This window comes from Alligator sinensis, unplaced genomic scaffold (assembly GCF_000455745.1).
Source record: "Alligator sinensis unplaced genomic scaffold, ASM45574v1 scaffold170_2, whole genome shotgun sequence".
NCBI lineage: Eukaryota > Metazoa > Chordata > Crocodylia > Alligatoridae > Alligator > Alligator sinensis.
In genome coordinates this window covers 1,456,510-1,475,920 of record NW_005842290.1, presented here as the reverse complement: position 1 = coordinate 1,475,920, position 19,411 = coordinate 1,456,510, and the positions used below count along the sequence as shown (strand labels likewise).

Sequence of the window (19,411 nt, the reverse complement as noted above, 5' to 3'; positions counted from 1 at the left end):
ACACACATGGGCAGCACTCCCTTGCAGCGTGGAGAATATTTAAATGTGCAGTATGTGGCACCACATACCGCACAGCTGCGCTTATCTGGAGGCGGCCTATAGTACTAGAACTTTGTATAGGTTCATCCAGCTTCCCCTGTGCCTCCAAGCTGAATACAAGGGTGCAGATTTGCAGGTATAACTCTGCATCTTCCTGATTGGCATAATTATGCCATCAAATGTTGGTAATATAGAGATGACCACTGAATTCAACAGAAATGCTGCATACATAAGATCTGACAGGATTGTTCCCTTAGGAAGCCATTACTGCTAGCTTATGGTGCTAAACGAAGAGGTAGCTCACGCTTGCTTTTCTTTTACCCTTCCCCCTTGAAAATAGTTCTAGAAGGGTCTTGTTAAGAAAAAAAGGCACAACTTTAAGCAGTCTGGATTCGTGTTTATTGAAGCCAATAATTAAAGACGTCCTCATTTTCGCCAGCACTAGAAAGCAAGATTCCACATGACCGCATACTGCACCTGGTTAAAGCCATACGGTTGGACTAACGTTTGTGTTCGATACATCTGCAGTCCTAATTGTAAGTTTAAAAAAAAAAAAACAACCCAAGAAAACCAAAAACCAAAACCAAAATATCAATAAACTTAGTGTACAGGACAGGGAACTTTCATTTACAACATGTATATTGTTAAGTTCATGATGTACAAAGCAGTCACTTTCAACATAGTTAAATAAAATAAAATATGACAAATTCTGTTCAGTTTAAACACAGTTTGTAAAACGCCAATAAAAAAGTGCAAACTTAAAATCAAGCAGCATAACCATAGCATTTTTATGGAGGGCCAATCCTTAACCTTTATATCTGCCTTATCTTCAAGTTGAATAGTTTTTTTTATTTTCTTAGTTTAAACATGAACAGTAGATGCAATCACTATAATGCATATAAATATAGTCATATAATAGTTTTAACAGTCTACCATACAAGTGTATCCTGCAAATAAAATTAAATTTTACTTTAAAACGTGAAGGCTGTTTGCAGTTTGGCCTTTGGTTCCAACGCTTGAAAACACCAGAAAAACAAATGTGCAGCTCTCCAAAGTTGGTAGACTTTGGCAACCACTGGACATTACATTACTTACAAACTTCCTTCCAACAAACTAGGAGCATTCACTTGCAGTAAGAAAGTGGAAATCAAACTTGTTTTTGTCAGAAGCCTCTTTTTACACAACTGACAAAATATAATACATTTCCTGGCTTTGATCAAATCTTAAAAGAATTTTTTATGAAAATGGAAAATACTTCAAATCTTAACTTTTAACCACACTAGTATAGAAAGTGCTTTTCGGTTCAAATGACAAAATATTAGTCTTGTAGTCTTGTACTAAGGTTCTCATCACAACTGTATGCCTTTATGAACATATACTTCTTCAGATTTTCTGGTTTTACCATTGATGTTTTATTCCCCAATTTAAAACCTCAATGCCCAAGGACAGTATGCAATTACTTCTGCTGGTGCGGTGATATGCACCTGGCATCCCACACACCAGGCAGAACCACCACACAACCTGTCAGCAGCCCACAGGCTCACAGATTACTTGTTAATCTAAACAACTGTGCAACTAACCTTGTATAAAAAAAGTAAAAAAAAATAATTAAAAAATAAAACTGGTACAAGTAATAGGCTTATGTTAATGTTTGTCAAAGAGGCAAGTAAATACTCTTAGTTTTCTAGATAGCATTTAGACAAACTCACAAAAACAAGGGAAAAAAACAGCCTCTTGATGTAACAGCATTTGAAGTTATGTCCAGTATTGTTAGTGGTCAATCTAATTCTGTATATTTAAGTAACAATATATATTACGGAAGTTATATCCAGACATCAGATTTAGTACAACAAGTTTATATCCATAAAAAGTAAACTCTGCATAATTCAAATTGTGGTTTTTTTCCCTTCAGCAATAAGAGCACAGAATATGCTTGGTACTTTTAACTTATGGTAGTGTTTATATGTAAAACAGATATACCTTATATAAAAATCAAAGTGCCATTTCAGTAACCATATATGGGGGGGGGGGTTGTTGGTTTTTTTTTTTTTGTTTTTTTTTACGGAATGATGGTTTGAAGTGCCCATGGACACAACTCCATTACAGCAACAGGGGACAACTGCAATCCATCTTTCCATATGAAAATGCTACATTAAGAAAAAACAAAGAACAAAAATCATTGGTTCTAGTCACCATGTACACATTCATAATTTCAGTTTCTTGTTAGAACTGGAGCAGGCTATAGACTCCAGCCTATGTGGTTGGAAACAGGGTCCTTGAAAGACAACCTTTCCAGGCGTAAGGCGGGAATCAATTTCAGCTTGGTAGCTAATATTAAGTTACAAAAAAAATAAAAAATAAAAAAAAAGATATTTTTGAGTATTCTGTAGCACTTTTCAGTATGGTAAAATGATGCGACACCCATCACTTGTAGTAAGCTAGCCACTTGGCATTTTTAGAAAAAAGGCAGGAGCTATCAGAAAATAAGATTTAAAATTAAATAAGTTGTCAAAACTATCGATTTTAAAATAAAAACCGAACAGTGACCATTTGTACTACAGTGCACAATAAGGTTCAAGCACCTTCTAAGAACGAATCACACAGTGCCAGGCACTTGGATCTAAGCAAGTTATAGTTTCTCCCATGTCAGCTACACCAAAAAAGGGCATCCACATTCTGTACTTTTTCTTTGTTGCTAAAACTAAAGACAATATGTAACCAGGATAATTTCCCATGACGCTTAGTGTTTGGCTGATAAGTCTAATTTAAAGTAGTCCTTTTAAAACAGTGATTACTGTCCCTACGTCGACCACAGGATTTAGTAACATTGCTCCTCTCCAGTCCATCCAACATTCTTTTTTCCCCCCCGCACTGAGCCAAATCTGTTTCCCCTTTTTGTGCTGCATCTCCTACCTTGGTTTCTTTCCTCATCTAATAATGCTCAGCTACATCACCCCCTTTCCAAGTATACAAATGCATTTGTAAACATACAAATGGCCAATTCCAGTAACTCTGAAAAAGGAATTTGTCTTTCTTGCTTCATGTGCAGTCAGTAGTAGTATTTCAATAGGAATCCTGCATTTTGCTTCTCTGTGCTCTTCATAACAAGAAATGCAGCTGCACCTGCTAACCTCCAAAATCAAAAGAATTGCCCTATATAAACTCTACATGGTTATCTTATACAGAGGGATTTTATATGCAAACTTCCTGAATGTGCACTTTATACTGGGACAAGCCAATGAAGTTTAAGTTCATTTCCCCTGCCCCAAGAAAACTGATAGCATCTGCCACAGCAGAAAACTCCTGGTCTTATCAGATCAATATACATAGTTATTTGGTCATTTACATATGCATTTTTAAGCACTATCAAGCTTCATTTTCTGTTGGTGAAGAGTTTGCTGTTACCATCGAGTCTGGCTTGCGAGTCATTCTATCCAGTTCTTCTTGAACATTTGTCAAAACAGTCTTTTGTCCTAAAAGAGACAACATTTGCATAATATAGTTACAATACATTATTTTCACTAGCGAAGCACAAAACATTAACAGCATTTATCATTATGTCATTGGATTATATACCTCCTCACTGTTTTCCCATCTAGTGAAGAATACAGGACCTGATCCAATTCCAAGTAATGTCTATGAAAAGACTACTATTTTAAAGTGGGAAATTAATCAGGTCTTACTGTACAGCGCAATTAAGCTGTTTATACATAACCGTATCTATGGCAATTACACTCTGTGGCAAATGAAGTTTTGAGAACAATCACATTCAGAGGTTTCTGTCATGAAATTCAAAAGTAATCAAGTCTTTATGTTTGTGTCAGAACGTTTATGAAGTTTCACAAGATGACAAGATACACAGGGCACTTGTTACAAACTTATTATTCTAGTTTTGGTTTGTAAATCACAGTTTCTCTAATTAAGTGCATTTCTCTCAGGAGAAGAATGTTTAACAATGTTATTTCTAAAGGAAAAAATGAATATAGATTGCATACTACTTGATCTCTCATGAAGGGTTGATTTTAGTGGGTTGGTCTATTAAAAACACACTCAAGATGATTTACCTAAATTGGAGATCTTCCCATGAGAAAGTCTGGTGTTAGTTTTACTTTTTTATGCTTTATATGAACGAGTGACAAATTTATTTGCATCTCCATTTGTAAATGGGAATCTGGAATTGCATAATACATATTAAAGCTAAAATACGCAAACATTAAGATTAAAAAGCAATGCTTCTAGACAGGCCCTCAAAACAAAACTGTCTCTTATAGAATGCTGTACAGCTTTCTCCAGTGACCTCTTACATAGCCAAAAAATTCAACAAACATCTGTTTTCCAGCTCAAGTGTATTCAAAATGTTAGGTGGATTTTTCCAGGGTACATGCTGAAAACATTAAGTAGCAAGATTTGACTTGTCAGAAATGTAAGCACTTTTTCTAAAGTGTAAAAGATGAAACCCTTTATCTTCCATTGTTGTAAAAGGTTTAGATACAAATACCCACTAAAATCTCACATTACTATCACCCACACAGGAACTGAAGCTGCTGCTCAAATTAATTTAAAAAAAATGTCTGGTCAGTCTTGTTTGTTTCCACTTTTAATGCTAACCTAACTCATTTCCCTTGCAATACAGGAGAATGCTAAATTAAGGTGCGCATGCACGCGCACATACCACTGCTCACAAACTGAATTTGGCCAAATCAAAATATGTCTTGCAATGTATGATGTGAATGGCACATGAACTGGACCTGTACGTCTGCAGAACACTCCTGAACAATTCCTCCTGCAAGCTCCTTAACTCAGGGGTGGGCAATTATTTCGGGAGGAGGGCCGCTTACTGAGTTTTGGCATGCCACCAAGGGCTATATGACAGACAGTCAGGGACAGATAAATATTAATTTTCTAAATTTTTTAGGGGCCCCGCGGGCTGGACAGAATGGCCTGGCAGGCCACATCCGGCCCATGGGCTGCATTTTGCCCACCCCTGCTTTAAATGGACAAGACAGCTGCCAAATCATTCTCCACTTTGTGACTACATTGGTCACCATGTATAAAAGCATCTCTCCAACAAAAAACACAAACAAGCTTGCAAAAACAAAACCAGCCTTCCTTCCCAGGCTCAATAAAGAGGAAGTTGTGTGTTAAAAAAAAACAAAAAAACAAAAACAAAAAAAGATATTTTCCATAATGCGAACAGTTCCTTGGAAGAGTTGGCTAAGGCTTCCCATTTGCCTCTTCAAGACCTTGGATGAAGCTTATAATCTCCCCTCCAAAAAAAGGAACAACAAGAACAGGAAACTTCAATTCCCATTTATTGTGCAAGAAAGCGCAGTCGAATCTTGCCATTCCAAAAGTTCTTTACACACGGACCTTTTTTTCCCCAGTAGTCAATAAGAGAGACAAACGCACACCAAGAATCACGCACCAATGTCAGATAGCAGCTGCGAGAAGTTCATTTAAACACCAAAAGGTAACTAAGAGTGGCTACAGAGTTAACTGCAAAGGTAGAGACTGGACAAACAGCGCCAGCCCAGGTGAGGCTGTCAAACAGCACCCAAATTTCTCCTCAGATCAACTACAATCTATAGCGTCTTTCATCACCCAAGACAGAACATGAAACTCCCACCCTTTTGAAGGTAATCCTGGTGCACTGCTTCTTCAACGCAGAAAAACTTCTTTACTCAGGGGAGGCCAGTCTGAGGGGTAAAAGGAGGCTAAGAAAGCTGGCTGTACTTTAAAAGAAACCTTACTGAGGGCACAGGAACAAACCATCCCAACGTATTGGAAGACTAGCAAATATGGCAGGAAACCAGCTTGGCTTAGTGGGGAGCTCTTCAGTGAGCCAAAACAAAAACAAATAAAAAGGAAGCTTACAAAAAGTGGAAACTTGGACAAACAACTAGGGAAGAGTATAAAAGTACTGCTCGGGCATTAAGGGATGAAATTAAGGCCAATGTGCAACTGGGGTTGCAGCTACGAAAGGATGCGAAGAGGAACAAGAAGGGTTTCTACAAGTATGTCAGCAGCAAGAGGAAGGTCAGGGGAAGTGTGGATCCTTTACTGAATGAGGGAGGCAACCTAGTGACAGAGAATGCAGAAAAGGCTGAAGTGTTCAATGCCTTTTTCACTTCAGTCTTCACAGGCAAGGTCAGCTCCCAGACTACTGCACCGGACACCACAGTCTGGGGAGGCGGTGAGCAGCCAACAGTAGTGAAAACAGGTAAGGAACTATATAGAAAAGTTGGATGTGTACAAATCCATGGGGCCAGACGTGATGCACCCAAGGATCCTGAGGGAGCTGGCTGATGTGATTGCAGAGCACTGGCCATTACCTTTGAAAACTCATGGTGGTTGGGAAAGGTCCTGGATGACTGGGAAAGGGCAAATATAGTGCCCATCTTTAAGTAAGAGGAGGAGGATCCAGGGAACTACAGACTGGCTAGCTTCATCTCAGTCCCTGGATAGACCACGGAGCAGATTCACAAGGCATCCATTTCAAAGCCTGGAGATGAAGGTGATTAGGAACAGTAAGCATGGATTCACCAAGAGCAAGTCATGCCTGACCAATCTCACTGCTTTCTATGATGAGATGACTGGCTCCGTGCATATGAGAAAAGCAGTCGACGCAACGTGCCTTGATATGGGTTAGACATGATATACCTTGATATACCTAGCCCTCCTAACCAGGAACAAGAGCTTGACCACAAATTCTCTAGGGAACTGGCAGAGGCTGCATGCTCTCAGTGCATGGTCATCATGGGTGACTTCAACCCCCCTGACATCTCATGGGAAGAGCATTCAGCCAAATCGGATCGGTTACAAAGCTTCCTCACTTGGATTGCTGAGCTCTATTTGACTCAAGAAGTCTATGGGCTGACAAGAGGTAAGGCACTGCTAGATCTGGTACTGGCCAAAGGGGATGATCTAGTGAGCGACCTCACTAGAGGATTGAAGGGAGGCTAGGTGACAGTGATCACAGGTTGATCATTTTCTCTACTCATTGCAAAGCTGGCAAATCAGTCAGCAATGCAGAAATCCTCAACTTTAGGAAAGCTGACTTTCACAAGCTCAGGAGGTTGGTTGTTGAGGCCCTGAGAGACTACGATCTGATGGAAAGAAGAGTCCATGATAAGTGGTCGCTCCTTAAGGATGCAATCTTAAAAGCACAAAGGAAATCCATTCTGGCCCACAGGAAAGGTAGCAAAAGGACTGGGAGACCCCCTTGACTCAACAGGGAACTCAGAGACCTCCTGAATCTGAAAAGAGAAGCTTATAAGGAATGGAAGTCAGGAAATACCACTAAGGAGGATTCAGCACTGGCCCACACCTGTAGGGATCGAAGCAGAAAAGCCAAGGCTGAAACCAAACTCAAACTGGCTACAGGAATCAAGGACAATAAATAGTCCTTCAGATGCATGGGAAGTTGGAAAAAAAAAAAAAAAAAAAAAGAGTAACACTGGACCCTTGCTGAACCAAACTGGGCAGCTGACAACCAACACCCAAGAAAAAGCTAATCTCCTCAACGATTACTTTGCATTGGTTTTCCACCAGCCCAAGGGGATCACCCTGCCTGACAGGATGCAGGATTACCAGAGTAAAGGCTAACATATGCTTATAATTGGCAAAGATCTTGTGAGGAAACAGCCTGAGAGGCTGGACATCCACAAGTCAGCTGGCCTGGACGGAATGCACCCAAGAGTGCTAAAAGAGTTGACTGACATCATAGCACAAACAATGGCAAGGATATTTGGGAACTCATGGTGCTTGGGAGAGGTTCTAGAAGACTGGAAGAAGGCCAATGTGGTGCCTATCTTCAAGAAAGGAAGGAAGGAAGGAAGGAAGATCCAGGAAACTACAAGCCAGTCAGTTTGACCTCAATCCCTGGAAAGATCTTGGGGAAAAAAAACAAAACAAAACAAAACAAACAAACAAACAAAATCAAAGAATCCATCAACAACAGGGTAACAGAAGACAACATTCTGAGAGATGTCCAACATGGCTTCATTGCAGGTAGGTCTTGCCTGACAGATCTCATTTCCTTCTATGACCAGGTGATGCATCACCTGGACAGGGGAGAAGAGGTTGATGTCATATATTTAGATTTCAAAAAAGCCTTTGACTTGGTCTCCCATGATCTCCTCATGGCAAAATTGGGGAACTGCAGCCTCAACAACCTTACGATCCAATGGCTGGGGAACTGGCTCCGTGGTCAGACCCAGACGGTGATAGTCGCTGGAACCGAGTCAGCATGGCACATGGTGATCAGTGGCATCCCCCAGGGCTCAATACTCACACCTGTGCTCTTTAATATATTCAGAAATTATCTGGATTTGCGTGTCAGAAACGGACTGGCTAAGTTCGCAGACAACACCACATTATGGGAAAATGTGGTCATGCTACAGGATAGGCTGGTGATTCAGGCTAACCTGGACAAGCTCACAGGGTGGGTGGATCAAAACCTAATGACATTCAATACAGAGAAATGCAAGGTGCTCCACCTCAGGAGAAAGAACCTACATTATACTTATAGGCTCGGCAGTGCTACCCTCATTAGCACCATGACCAAAAGAGACTTGGGGGTCATGATAGATCACAAGATGAATATGACAAATGCGATACCGCTGCTGGCAAAGCAAATAAAACTCTGGCTTGCATCTACCGATGCATCTCAAACAAGACCTGAGAAGTAAATTTTCCCGCTTTATGTGGCCTTCGTGAGGCCACAGCTGGAGTACTGCATCCAATTCTAGGCTCTGGACTTTATAGCACACAGCAGGACACGGAGAAGCTCGAGAGAGTCCAGGGGAGAGCCATGTGCATGATTAGATGTCAAGCGAACAGGACTTATGAGGAGAGGCATGGGACTCTTCAACCTGGAAAAGAGAAGGCTCAGGGATGACTTGGTAGCAGCCTATAAGTATATAAGGGGTGTACATCAGGAACTGGGAGAATGTCTGTTCACCAGAGCACCCCAAAGGAAGACGTGTAACGGTCACAAACTATTAGAAGACCATTTTGGATGGGACATAAGGAAAAACTTCTTTACCGTCCAAGCTTACAGAGTCTGGAATAGACTCCCCACAGAATTGGTGCAAGAAGAAATGCCTGGATGTTTATCTTGCTGGGGTCATCTGACCCTGGTTGACTTCCTGCCCTACCTGATGATCTCACAAGGTCCTGTCAAGCCCCAACGTCTATGAAATCTATGATTTTAGCAAGGCCATTGATAGAGTCTCCCACAACATTCTCGCAAGCAAACTAAGGAAGTATGGGTTGAATGAAAGGACTTTAAGTTGGTTAGAAAACTGGCTGGATCATCAGGCTCAAAGGGTCGTCAATGGCTTGATGTCTAGCGGCCAGCCGGTATCAAGTAGTGGTTGGTGTTGGGGCTGGTTTTGTTCAATATCTTCATCAATGACCTGGAAGATGGAATGGAGTGCATCCGTAGCAAATCTGGAGATGACATCAAGCTGGGGGGAGTAGTAGGTAAATATGTTAGAGGGTAGGGCTAGTATTCAGAGAAACCTTGACAAATTGGAGAATTGGACCAAAAGAAAATCTGGAGAGGGTCCAGAGAAGGGCCACTCGTATGGTTAAGGGCCTACAGACCAAGCCCTACGAGGAGAAACTAGAGAAACTGGATCTATTCAGCCTCCGCAAGAGAAGGTTGAGAGGCGACCTTGTGGCTGCCTATAAGTTCATCACGGGGGCACAGAAGGGAATTGGTGAGTATTTATTCACCAAGGCGCCCCCGGGGGTTACAAGAAATAATGGCCACAAGCTAGCAGAGAGCAGATTTAGACTGGACATTAGGAAGAACTTCTTCACAGTTAGAGTGGCCAGGGTCTGAAATGGGCTCCCAAGGGAGGTGGTGCTCTCCCCTACCCTGGGGGTCTTCAAGAGGAGGTTAGATAAGCATGTAGCTGACCCAGCACTCTTTCCTGCTTATGCAGGGGGTCGGACTCGATGATCTATTGAGGTCCCTTCCGACCCTAACATCTATGAATCTATGAAAGGGGGGTCAATAAGGACAAGTGCAAAGTCCTGCACTTAGGACAGAACAATCCCATGCACCAGTACAGGCTGGGGGTGACTGGCTAAGCAGCAGCTGTACAGAAAATGACCTGGGGGTTACAGTGGACAAGAAGCTAAATATGAGCCAGCAGTGTGCCCTTGTTGCGAAGGTTAACAGCATACTGGACTGTACGAGTAGGAGCATTGCCAGAAGATTGAGGGAAGTGATTATTTCCCTGTATTGAGCAGTAGTGAGGTCACATCTGGAGTAATGTGTCCAGGTTTGGGCCCCCCCCATTTCAAAAAGGATGTGGACAAATTGGAGAGAGTCCAGTGGAGAGCAATGAAACACATGACTTCTGGAAAGAGGCTGAGGGAATTGGGCTCGTTTAATCTGCAGAGGAGGAGACAGGGGATTTAACTGCAGCCTCCAACTGCCTGAGGGGTGGTTGCAAAGAGGACGGAGCTGGACTGTTCTCAGTGGTGGCAGATGACAAAACAAGAAGCAATAGTCTCAAGCTGCAGCAAGGGAAATTTAGGGTAGATATTAGGAAAAGAAATCTCTCAGAAGGAACGTAGTAAAACACTGGAACAGGTTACACATGGAGGTTATGGAATCTGCATCCTTGGAGGTTTTTAAGACCTGCCTACACAAAACCTTGGCTGGGATGATCTAGTTGGGAATGGTCCTGCTTTGGGCAGGGGGAGGGGGACTAGATGTCCTCCTAAGGTCCCTTCCAAGCCTAATTTTCTATGATTATGAGTAATCTTACTAACTAGATACTGTAAAAGTGTTCCTACTTTCAGAAGGCTCTCTTATTAAAAATTAGGTTCCCTTAAAAAGTTTAAGATGGGCACCTGAAAATCAGTCAAGAACATTTTAGTGTATGAAAACTTGCTGTAAGAATCTTACCAGAATTAAGTATCATTTTAAAAATATGCTCCTCAATGATTAATCCTTTCAAATCTCTTGTAATATCTGTAGTTCTTTTACTGGCTCTTCAGCATCACTGGCTTCCACCCCAAGCTTTTTCAAATTTCTATGTTATTAGGAACCCTTAATATAGCTTGAAAGTCCAATCAGTGTTGTTTGAAAAGACCTATCAAGAGAATCACAAGTCTGGAAACAAGAAAGGATTTTATTTATGATGGAAAGTCCATTGTACCATTGCCAGAAGTCACAGGATGACCATGAGCCATAAAGGCGGCAAATACAACCCAAGGCTGTTATCAAGGGAAATATGTCCAATAGTATCAATACCACCACATACAAGGCCATGGCAAATATCTCATCTGGAATACTGTATAGAATTTAGGTCACTCATGGCCAAGATAAGCAAGCTCAAACTGGAGCATGTGAAAGAGAGGGGCTGCTAGGAACGATTAGGGAAACAGTCTATCATGGTGGTTCCCAAACTGTGGGTACAGGTACGCAGAAAACCTGTCAGTGCTACACGTTAACAAATTTATTATAATTACTTTATATGACAAAAATTTGCTGGTGGTACTTAAGGTTGTATCAATTTAAATTGGTGGTGCACAATCTGTCAGAGCTTAGGAACCTTCATGCAGGAAGAGGCTACATGAAGTTAGTCAGTCTTCTCTGGAAAAAAAAAAAGTGAAGGCGGAGGGCCACAACTACTCCCTGGATGTTTTGGTGTTTGCACTCTATAAATACAAAAGACAATCTGATCTAAATGGAGGGGAGACACGACGAGGGTGTCAAATTAATTTAGGCTGGAATTTAAAAGAGTTCCTAGGAACCACTGAGTAGTGAGAAAAAGTCTTCTGAACAGAAGCTAACCAGAATAGATAGCCTAAGCAAGTCCCAAACAGGACTGTATCAAAGTAGGTCTGTTCCAGTAATTTATTTCTCTTAAAAAGAATGTTTTCCAGTATTTAAGCCTGTGGTTCTAGCACTACAGCACAATAATGACTGAGTTAAGAAATCTGAAAATAGAAATAAGGCATGGATTTCTTCACTGAATAACTGACAGTTTTGAAAGTAAGTATGAGCCTGATTCCAATAGAAAAAGGGAGAAAGAAAATCAATAGCAAACATGATAAAGGAGACAAAGCACCAGTCCTGACAGCTAATTTTGTCAGCTGTATATTCTGGGTGAATTGTTGTACAATAAACACTAGGCATTAGAAAGTCAAATTCAGTCATTTAAGTTGCAGGTGGAAAAATTCTAGGTACTTCCTTTTCTCTTTCTTAGTCTATAATTGGTTATTTATGGAAGGTTTATCTCCCCTGTGATGGTGCCACTACCAGATACAATTGAGTCCTTTGACCAAGGCTACCCATTGCTTCTGATGGCAGTGAATACCGAGATGACCAAGTTGTTGCATCAAGTATTTAAATAGTTAAAATATGAATTCCAGAGAGATTTCAGCTATTTCATTAGAAACAGCAGCCCAAAACAAATAAGCTGAATTCCTTTCTTTTAACTACGTGGTGGCCAAGTGCCAGATAAGAAGAGAATTTGGAAATAAAATACCCTAACTACTAAGTAGATTAACACCTTCTGCATGCATACAAGTCAAAGCTCAGTGCTTTTTATTTCCCAGTAGTGCAACTTCAATTAAAAGGGTCAAATAACAACAGGTTTAACTGAAGCCTGAGAGTCTGCAAAACTTCAAAAGGCTTTATATTTTGGCTCTGAATCACATCTGTCAAGCTTTGCTAGTTGACTAGCTTAAAATGATAAACATTCATTTGCACATGGTTCAAGTCAAACACAAACTGTGCAAAATATTCTGCAACACCCCAGGTTTTCAATACCTGATTTTTTGGCTGTACTTTGCCCTCCTCCAGCTCCAGGACTCCCAGGAGAACCAGTCTTTTTACTCAACAGACTGTTAAAGAAGCTAGCCAATACGCCTTCACTTGCAGCATTATCTAAACAAAAAAAAATACACATTACTCAGACAGAAACAGGATGTCAGGCTACAGACATTTTTGGATTCAAGATGGAAACCTAAGAGTTGAAAAAACACATTATTTCCGTCTCTGACAAACATAGCAGCCAAAAGAAAAAAAAAAATTTACATTTGGGAAAAATCTCTTCTATTCGACTCAGTGCTAGAGTAGTAAATGCCACTGCCCCCTCATCCAACTTCTGTAAGCCCAGGGACAAGGCAGTGTGAAGAAACTGAAATACACCAACACCGAAGGCAGCTCACAATGTAGAGACAGACATCGTATAGTGCCTTGCTTCCCCTGAGTTGTACTTTCTAGCCTGAGCTTCTCAGAGGTGTTTCTCAGAATTTCATCCTGAGTCTAAAACATGGTTTTAGGTTTTACTACAGAATGGTAACTGTACACATGCTAAGTTTGCTTACATATTTATTACAAAATTAGCTGTTATAGTATTTCTGAAACACATAGGTATTCAACCCAATTTTAGAATAAGATTGAATTTTTATTATAGGAACTGGTGTGTTGAAATCTATAAACAGCATGTATATCTTGCAAACTACAGCTATTCTAGCATTAGAAAAATTAATTACAGCTCTATCATGTAGCTGTTGAAAAACAGAGCAAATCCTTTGAATTCCCCCTTGCAAGACAAAACGCAAGCAAATAAGCACTATGTTACCAAGTTCTCAAAGTAAGTAAAGCACTATTACAGTAACAAGACAGGTATCTAGAACTCTCCTCCCAATATAAAAATACAAAGATATACAATAATATGTTAGCCTGACAAGTGCTGAATTGGTTAAATTGAAGCTTAGGGCCAGGGCGACCTGCGGGGGTTAATTTAACTAACTTAGCATGCCAAGCAACATCTACAGCAAGCCATTAAAAATGGCTAGCTGGCACATGTTAATCTATACATGCTAATATCACATGTTTATCCTCTAGTCTGGAGGAATCTTAACTCAAGTTTTAATTCATACCTTTTGTTACTCTTTCAGTAAAAGTTTGTGCAGACACTTCTACCTCATTTCTATTGTGCTGAAGTTCATAAAAACACCAATTTAAAATCAAAACAGGACCCTAAGCCAAAGAAAGAATGCTGACACAGACTTGAACTGAAGAGCAGCAAGGCATTTTAATTCAAACTAATTCATTTTTAACAGAGATGTGTGTGAACAAGGTTTTTGTTTGTATGAATTTAGCTTCTGCCTGGGAATGTTTTTTTCAGGCACTTTGCCCAAATTCTGCAGTCTTTAAGTTAAAAAAAAAACAAACAAAAAACCGAACAAACAAAAACTTATCCCAGGCAACTATAGTTATTTCACGTTATAGCTGATCCTTTCACTGGGAGGCCTGAAAGCTCACAATTATTTTTAAAAAACAGAAGGCAGCTGCAAATGTCTACCTAATCTGTTAATAAATAAAATATTAAAAGTGTTTTCCTTCTCCATTATACTTATCCCAGTTATACAGAGGACAGCAATGTCCAAGACGACTGCTACTCTTAGTTTGGGTACATGCTTTCAGGACTCAGATGCAAGAAAATATAGTGTTCAATACACTCTTCCTTCAACTGCTGTGGCTGCTACAAAAAGATTTCTGGAGCACACGCAAGACCCAAAGGTGTTGAATATGAATCAGCATAGAGCTATTTTGAGTGAGAAGACAGAACCCAGGCATACTGCAGTGGGATATGCCTTGGAAGCAGGTCAGTAGCCACCCCAACAGGAGCAATCCATATATTTAAGTATGTAACCATCAGCATAATTAGGGCGGGAGAAGCAGAGCACTAGCCCTGGGGACTGACTCAGAGAGGATGCCAGTATGGCCCCTCGAGTCAGGCATCTTTGCTATGAAAAGGACAGCCCTGTGCTGTTGGCAGCCATAGGAGTTAGGCAACACAGCTCCATACCCAGTAGCCATCAGCATAGCTGCCCCAACCTTAGGCTCTTTAAAAGCGCTTGCTACACGTCTATATGCAACTAACAGCACGTACACACACTCTCCTAGGAGAAACACTCCTGGGAATGATCTAACCCTGGTTGGTCCTAGGTTACTTTTATCTTGCAGTGGCCATTTTACTTTAGGAGGAAAAGCCTGAACATCTGTACACTAACAGAGAGCTGCAACTCTCCCAAGAGAATCTGAATGTCTGTACAAAGCCTTAGACTGGTGATGAGGAGGAACACCCCTACCTTCATCACTCAAAGGGTGGGGGAAGCAAGCCACTAATTAGCACATCAGCCCAAAATAACTGAAACTTTATCTTATTAGGAATATTTTAAAACACTAAGCTACTTGAAGCACTATGGGCACCAATACCTATGACACTGCTCAGAAAAAAGGTGTCAATCAAGCTGAAAGTTAGGTACAAGACCAAAGAAACTGAGAGAAAAACAAAATACGGGGGAAGGGGCTAGCAGGGAGGGAATGGGAGAGAAAACTGAAGGTTTCACATTCTAGCTATCCAACTGGCTGAGAGCCTTGTTTTAGGTAACTCCTAGTACAGTGGTTCTCAAACTTTATTTTTTTGAGGACCACTTGAAAATTGCTGAGGGTCTCAGCAGACCACTTAATAAGCCTTTTTTGTTCTACAAATCAAAGCACATGACTCATATTTTAATATCAGTAGTCTTACAAGTACAGATATTCTCAATTGTTCTGCAAGCTTTCTGAGGACCACCTGAATGGAGCTCGCAGACCAGACCACAGTTTGAGAACCTCTGTCCTAGTAGCTCAGTGTTTAAAACTTTGACTGTATTGGCAAAAGTAAAAGTCTACTTCAAGATGACAAGTGTCTTGACAATCAAGGTCCAAAACTAAGGCTCTATCACCATTCACTGTCACACACAGCTCAAACAGAAGGATTACTGAGTAAACATCACATTTTTTCTGTGTAGGAAGAATCAACTATTTCATTTTTAAAAGGCTAATAAGATGCATGACAAAATATGAACGCAAATGCATACTTTTAATATTTGGATCTGGTTTCTTAACTGATGTTATCGGCGAGGCACTGGGTACGTTGGCAGGGCCAGATCTGCCTTGGGTTCTTGGGGATCCTGCAGGTCCTCGTGCAGGAGATTCCTTAAATAAAATGGTCCAAATAATAAAAATAAGTGAAGGGAAAAAACCCAAAACATCCCCACTAACAGATTAATGTATTCCAAGTAGAGTTGAGAAAAGTTATTAAATACAAGCCACCTTTTAAAAATCCCACCTATTTTTACCTTTACATTTATAAATAAATGTGTATACACTTGCATTGAAAAAAAATTCAGCTGTGGGAAGAGTGGTATAGCACTGGCAGAGGATAATCACAGCAGATTTTCAATTCACCTGATCAGTTTTTGAATAATTTTATGCTGTTTTCACAACCAATTACATCTGAATCCCTATGGGTACATTATAATCTGTTGGGCTCCATTAAATTTGATTTTGTAGTTACATTTATGAACATTACACCTACCCCGCACTTAATGCGCTGTAAGGGTGGGTTTATTTTCAATATTCCATTCATATAATAGATTCTCAAGTACCTTGTTTAGAAATTTTATAAATGGCTTCCCAGAGTAGAAAAAAACAAACCTGCCCCACCTTTTTTGAGAGATTATGGAATATGTACTTACTGATGCTCTTGTAGGTGTAGCTGGCTGCTTGGCAAGGTAAGACTGCAAAGAGGACATAGTGATTTGTCAAAATATTTCAGCAAACTAAGTAGTAATTAGCTGATAGACCACGAGCCGCTTTCGACTATTAATGCAAAAGCACCTGACATTTCCAAATTTTGCCAGGAGAGGGCACTACAATTACAAGAAGTAAATGCTATGTAATAAACATACACGATTTTGCTTTTACAGCTCAATCGCAACAGCTCCAAGCTTAGAACACCACTTGATGACAACCACCCATACATAACAGCATGGATATGTCTGCATTTTTGTACTATAATATTACTTTTATGTATACTTAATAGGTAGCATATCCAAAACTGGCACAGTTCAAACCAAACACCTGGAAAGTTCCTGCCACAGCGTTTGCTTACAATTTAAAACCTTATTAAGACGTTGCAATGGAAAAGTTGTCTTGTGCACTTTCAACATATTAAGGGTGGCATCTCTTTGGAGTCAAATTTCAAACATTCTACTTCTGCTGGATGATGTAAAATGTTTCTGCTCTCCACACTGATCCAGTTTATTTTGCCTTCAATGCTGTATGCATTTGTTTGTACATTGGTCTGGTACTTGAATACATCAAGTAAAAAAAAAAAAAAAAAATGGTGTCACGCCCCACGTTCTCAACCAAGTCTCTTAGGCTAAATACAGATGGTCAAAAAGCCTAAAACTGAATTGATTCAATCTTTGCAGGTTTCTCTAAACTGCATAGATTGAACCGATAAGCAAGTGAACTAGCGTTCACTTACAAACAGTCAAGGCAAGCCAGTCCCTTGCAGTGGCCCATACCAGTAGCTACAGGCACTAGAGGACACCTCCCAGCCTGCTGGGAATCAGGCGATTCCCCCAGCCACACCCTCTCTTCAGCCTCCAGGCTGGCTGAGATGGCGGGGGAGGGAAGGGAGAAGGTACCCCTTTGACCTGGCATGAGACTCCCAGCCAGGAGCAGGTCCCCACACCTCCCCATCCTTAGGCAGCCGGAGAAGTAATAGTGCTCCAGCTAGGGAAGAGAGGCGGGGATGACCCTGCTCCGCTGAAGCAGACAGCACAGCCCAGGGCTCCAAAGCCTCCTGGGATACTGGGGAACTGCAAGTTAAACTTGAACCTGGAGGGGATCTGGGACATAACCCAGTTTGACCTAAATCAGTTAAGTCTGATACTACATCCAACTAGGTTTATCTTAAACCAGTTTCAGCCATTTTAAAGCAGTTTAAGTGCACTGAATTTCTGTTCTGTTACAGGTTTAAACTAGTTTATGTGCAACTTCTGTCCCTAGCCTTAAAGAAGGTACACCTGACATTTTTAGCTATTGGCAAACTGCAAAGGGTTAGAGCATTTTGTCTCGGAGGACACAAACACACCTTTTCCAATTTGAATACCCGTAGCTAAGCAACTGCGTCCATACTTCAGCACCAAGAAGTGGTCCTATTCAGAAGAGCTGGACACCTGTAGTTCCTCCTAAATTCTCAAAAGCCCTCATGCAGGTAAGCATTCAGATTTGAAAATTCTAGCCATGCTTTTTTTAAATTTATATATACACATATATACACACACACATATATATACACACACACACATGCAATTAGAATACAGAAGTAGAACACTATTCAACTTAATATTGTACATTTTCATTCCATGCAAATGAAAAACAAGTATTAACCCAAGTTTCACACAACATGAAACATTTGAAGTGAAGCTGTTTATTTAAGTTTACTGTTTATTTAAATAATCTTATTTCAATAACTTTCATTTTCATGTTCTTACCTGCTGCTTCATAAGAAACACTTGTTCATCTTCTGCTGCCAACTCTTTATCATGGACTAACTGTTGAACAACACAGTTCTCTTTAGAAATCAGTCACCCAAATTGTAAATGATTATAACAGCAGCTCCAAAAAAAAGAAAGAGAACTTCACTTTTCTACCCATTACTTTACTTCCTTTGTTACATCCAATCCATATTTTGTGCCCAAACCAGGTGGAAAATTGAAGTTTACTACTGGGCAGCAAGTCTGCTATATTCTTAATCTGTGGCTTTCAAGAGTGACATAGTAGTTGCCCATAAGGACGTACAAGAGCAAAAGAAGAAACAGCATCCTTCTACCAGCTATTAAGGACAAATCGTGACAACAGGATTTGTTAGTGTCACCATGTGGATTTCAAAAACATACATTATTCACTCATGTTTTTTCTTCAGTTTAAAAATATTTTTTACAGCTCTCCAAGGCAGAACTAGCCGCCAAGTGCTGCATTTTTCGACAGACACTTATTTTCTTCCAGTTTAATTTGGGAACGTTCCAGATAATTTAACTAATTAACAGCTGCACAGTTCCTATTTATTCAGCATCTCTGCTGCATTTGTATCTCACCCTTGCTTGGATGCACAACCAAAAAGTCAATCAACACATGTCTGTCACTAAACAATTACCACACAGGATGCTCTCTACCTAACAGGAAGTTGCTAGTAGAGTACTATACTATTTACTTTGGCACCAGTGGAGAAGGCCCAATCCCTTTTCCTGTTCCTACTTAAGGTGTGCAGATGACCTTCTCTCACCCACCACCCCAGATATTCAAGGAATTGCAAATCTGGCCTAGAATACCATTTAATTTTTTTGTACGTTATCTGCCCTACACCTAAGCCCAGAGAAAGTTTTCTATCTGTTATCTGCCTACTGCCCAACAATTAGAAGTCCAGAGACTTTACAAGTGTTTGCACTTCCGCTATGTTTCACTCTTTCTTTTACAAGAACTTTGGAGTAC

General features: G+C 40.4%; 1 protein-coding gene across 1 annotated transcript in view; it reads right to left on the bottom strand.

The window, feature by feature from the left end:
- Positions 1-419: 419 nt before the first annotated feature.
- The window catches only part of DYNC1LI2 (dynein cytoplasmic 1 light intermediate chain 2), a 41,063-nt gene continuing 22,071 nt past the window's right edge, over positions 420-19,411 (bottom strand). Inside the window, exons 9-13 of the mRNA XM_025209490.1 lie at positions 18,415-18,474; positions 16,606-16,647; positions 15,946-16,063; positions 12,839-12,955; positions 420-3,512 (exon numbers count right to left, since the gene is read on the bottom strand). Coding sequence (XP_025065275.1) covers positions 3,406-3,512; positions 12,839-12,955; positions 15,946-16,063; positions 16,606-16,647; positions 18,415-18,474 — 444 coding nt within the window. The 3' untranslated portion in view covers positions 420-3,405. The remainder of the gene's footprint in view (positions 3,513-12,838; positions 12,956-15,945; positions 16,064-16,605; positions 16,648-18,414; positions 18,475-19,411) is intronic.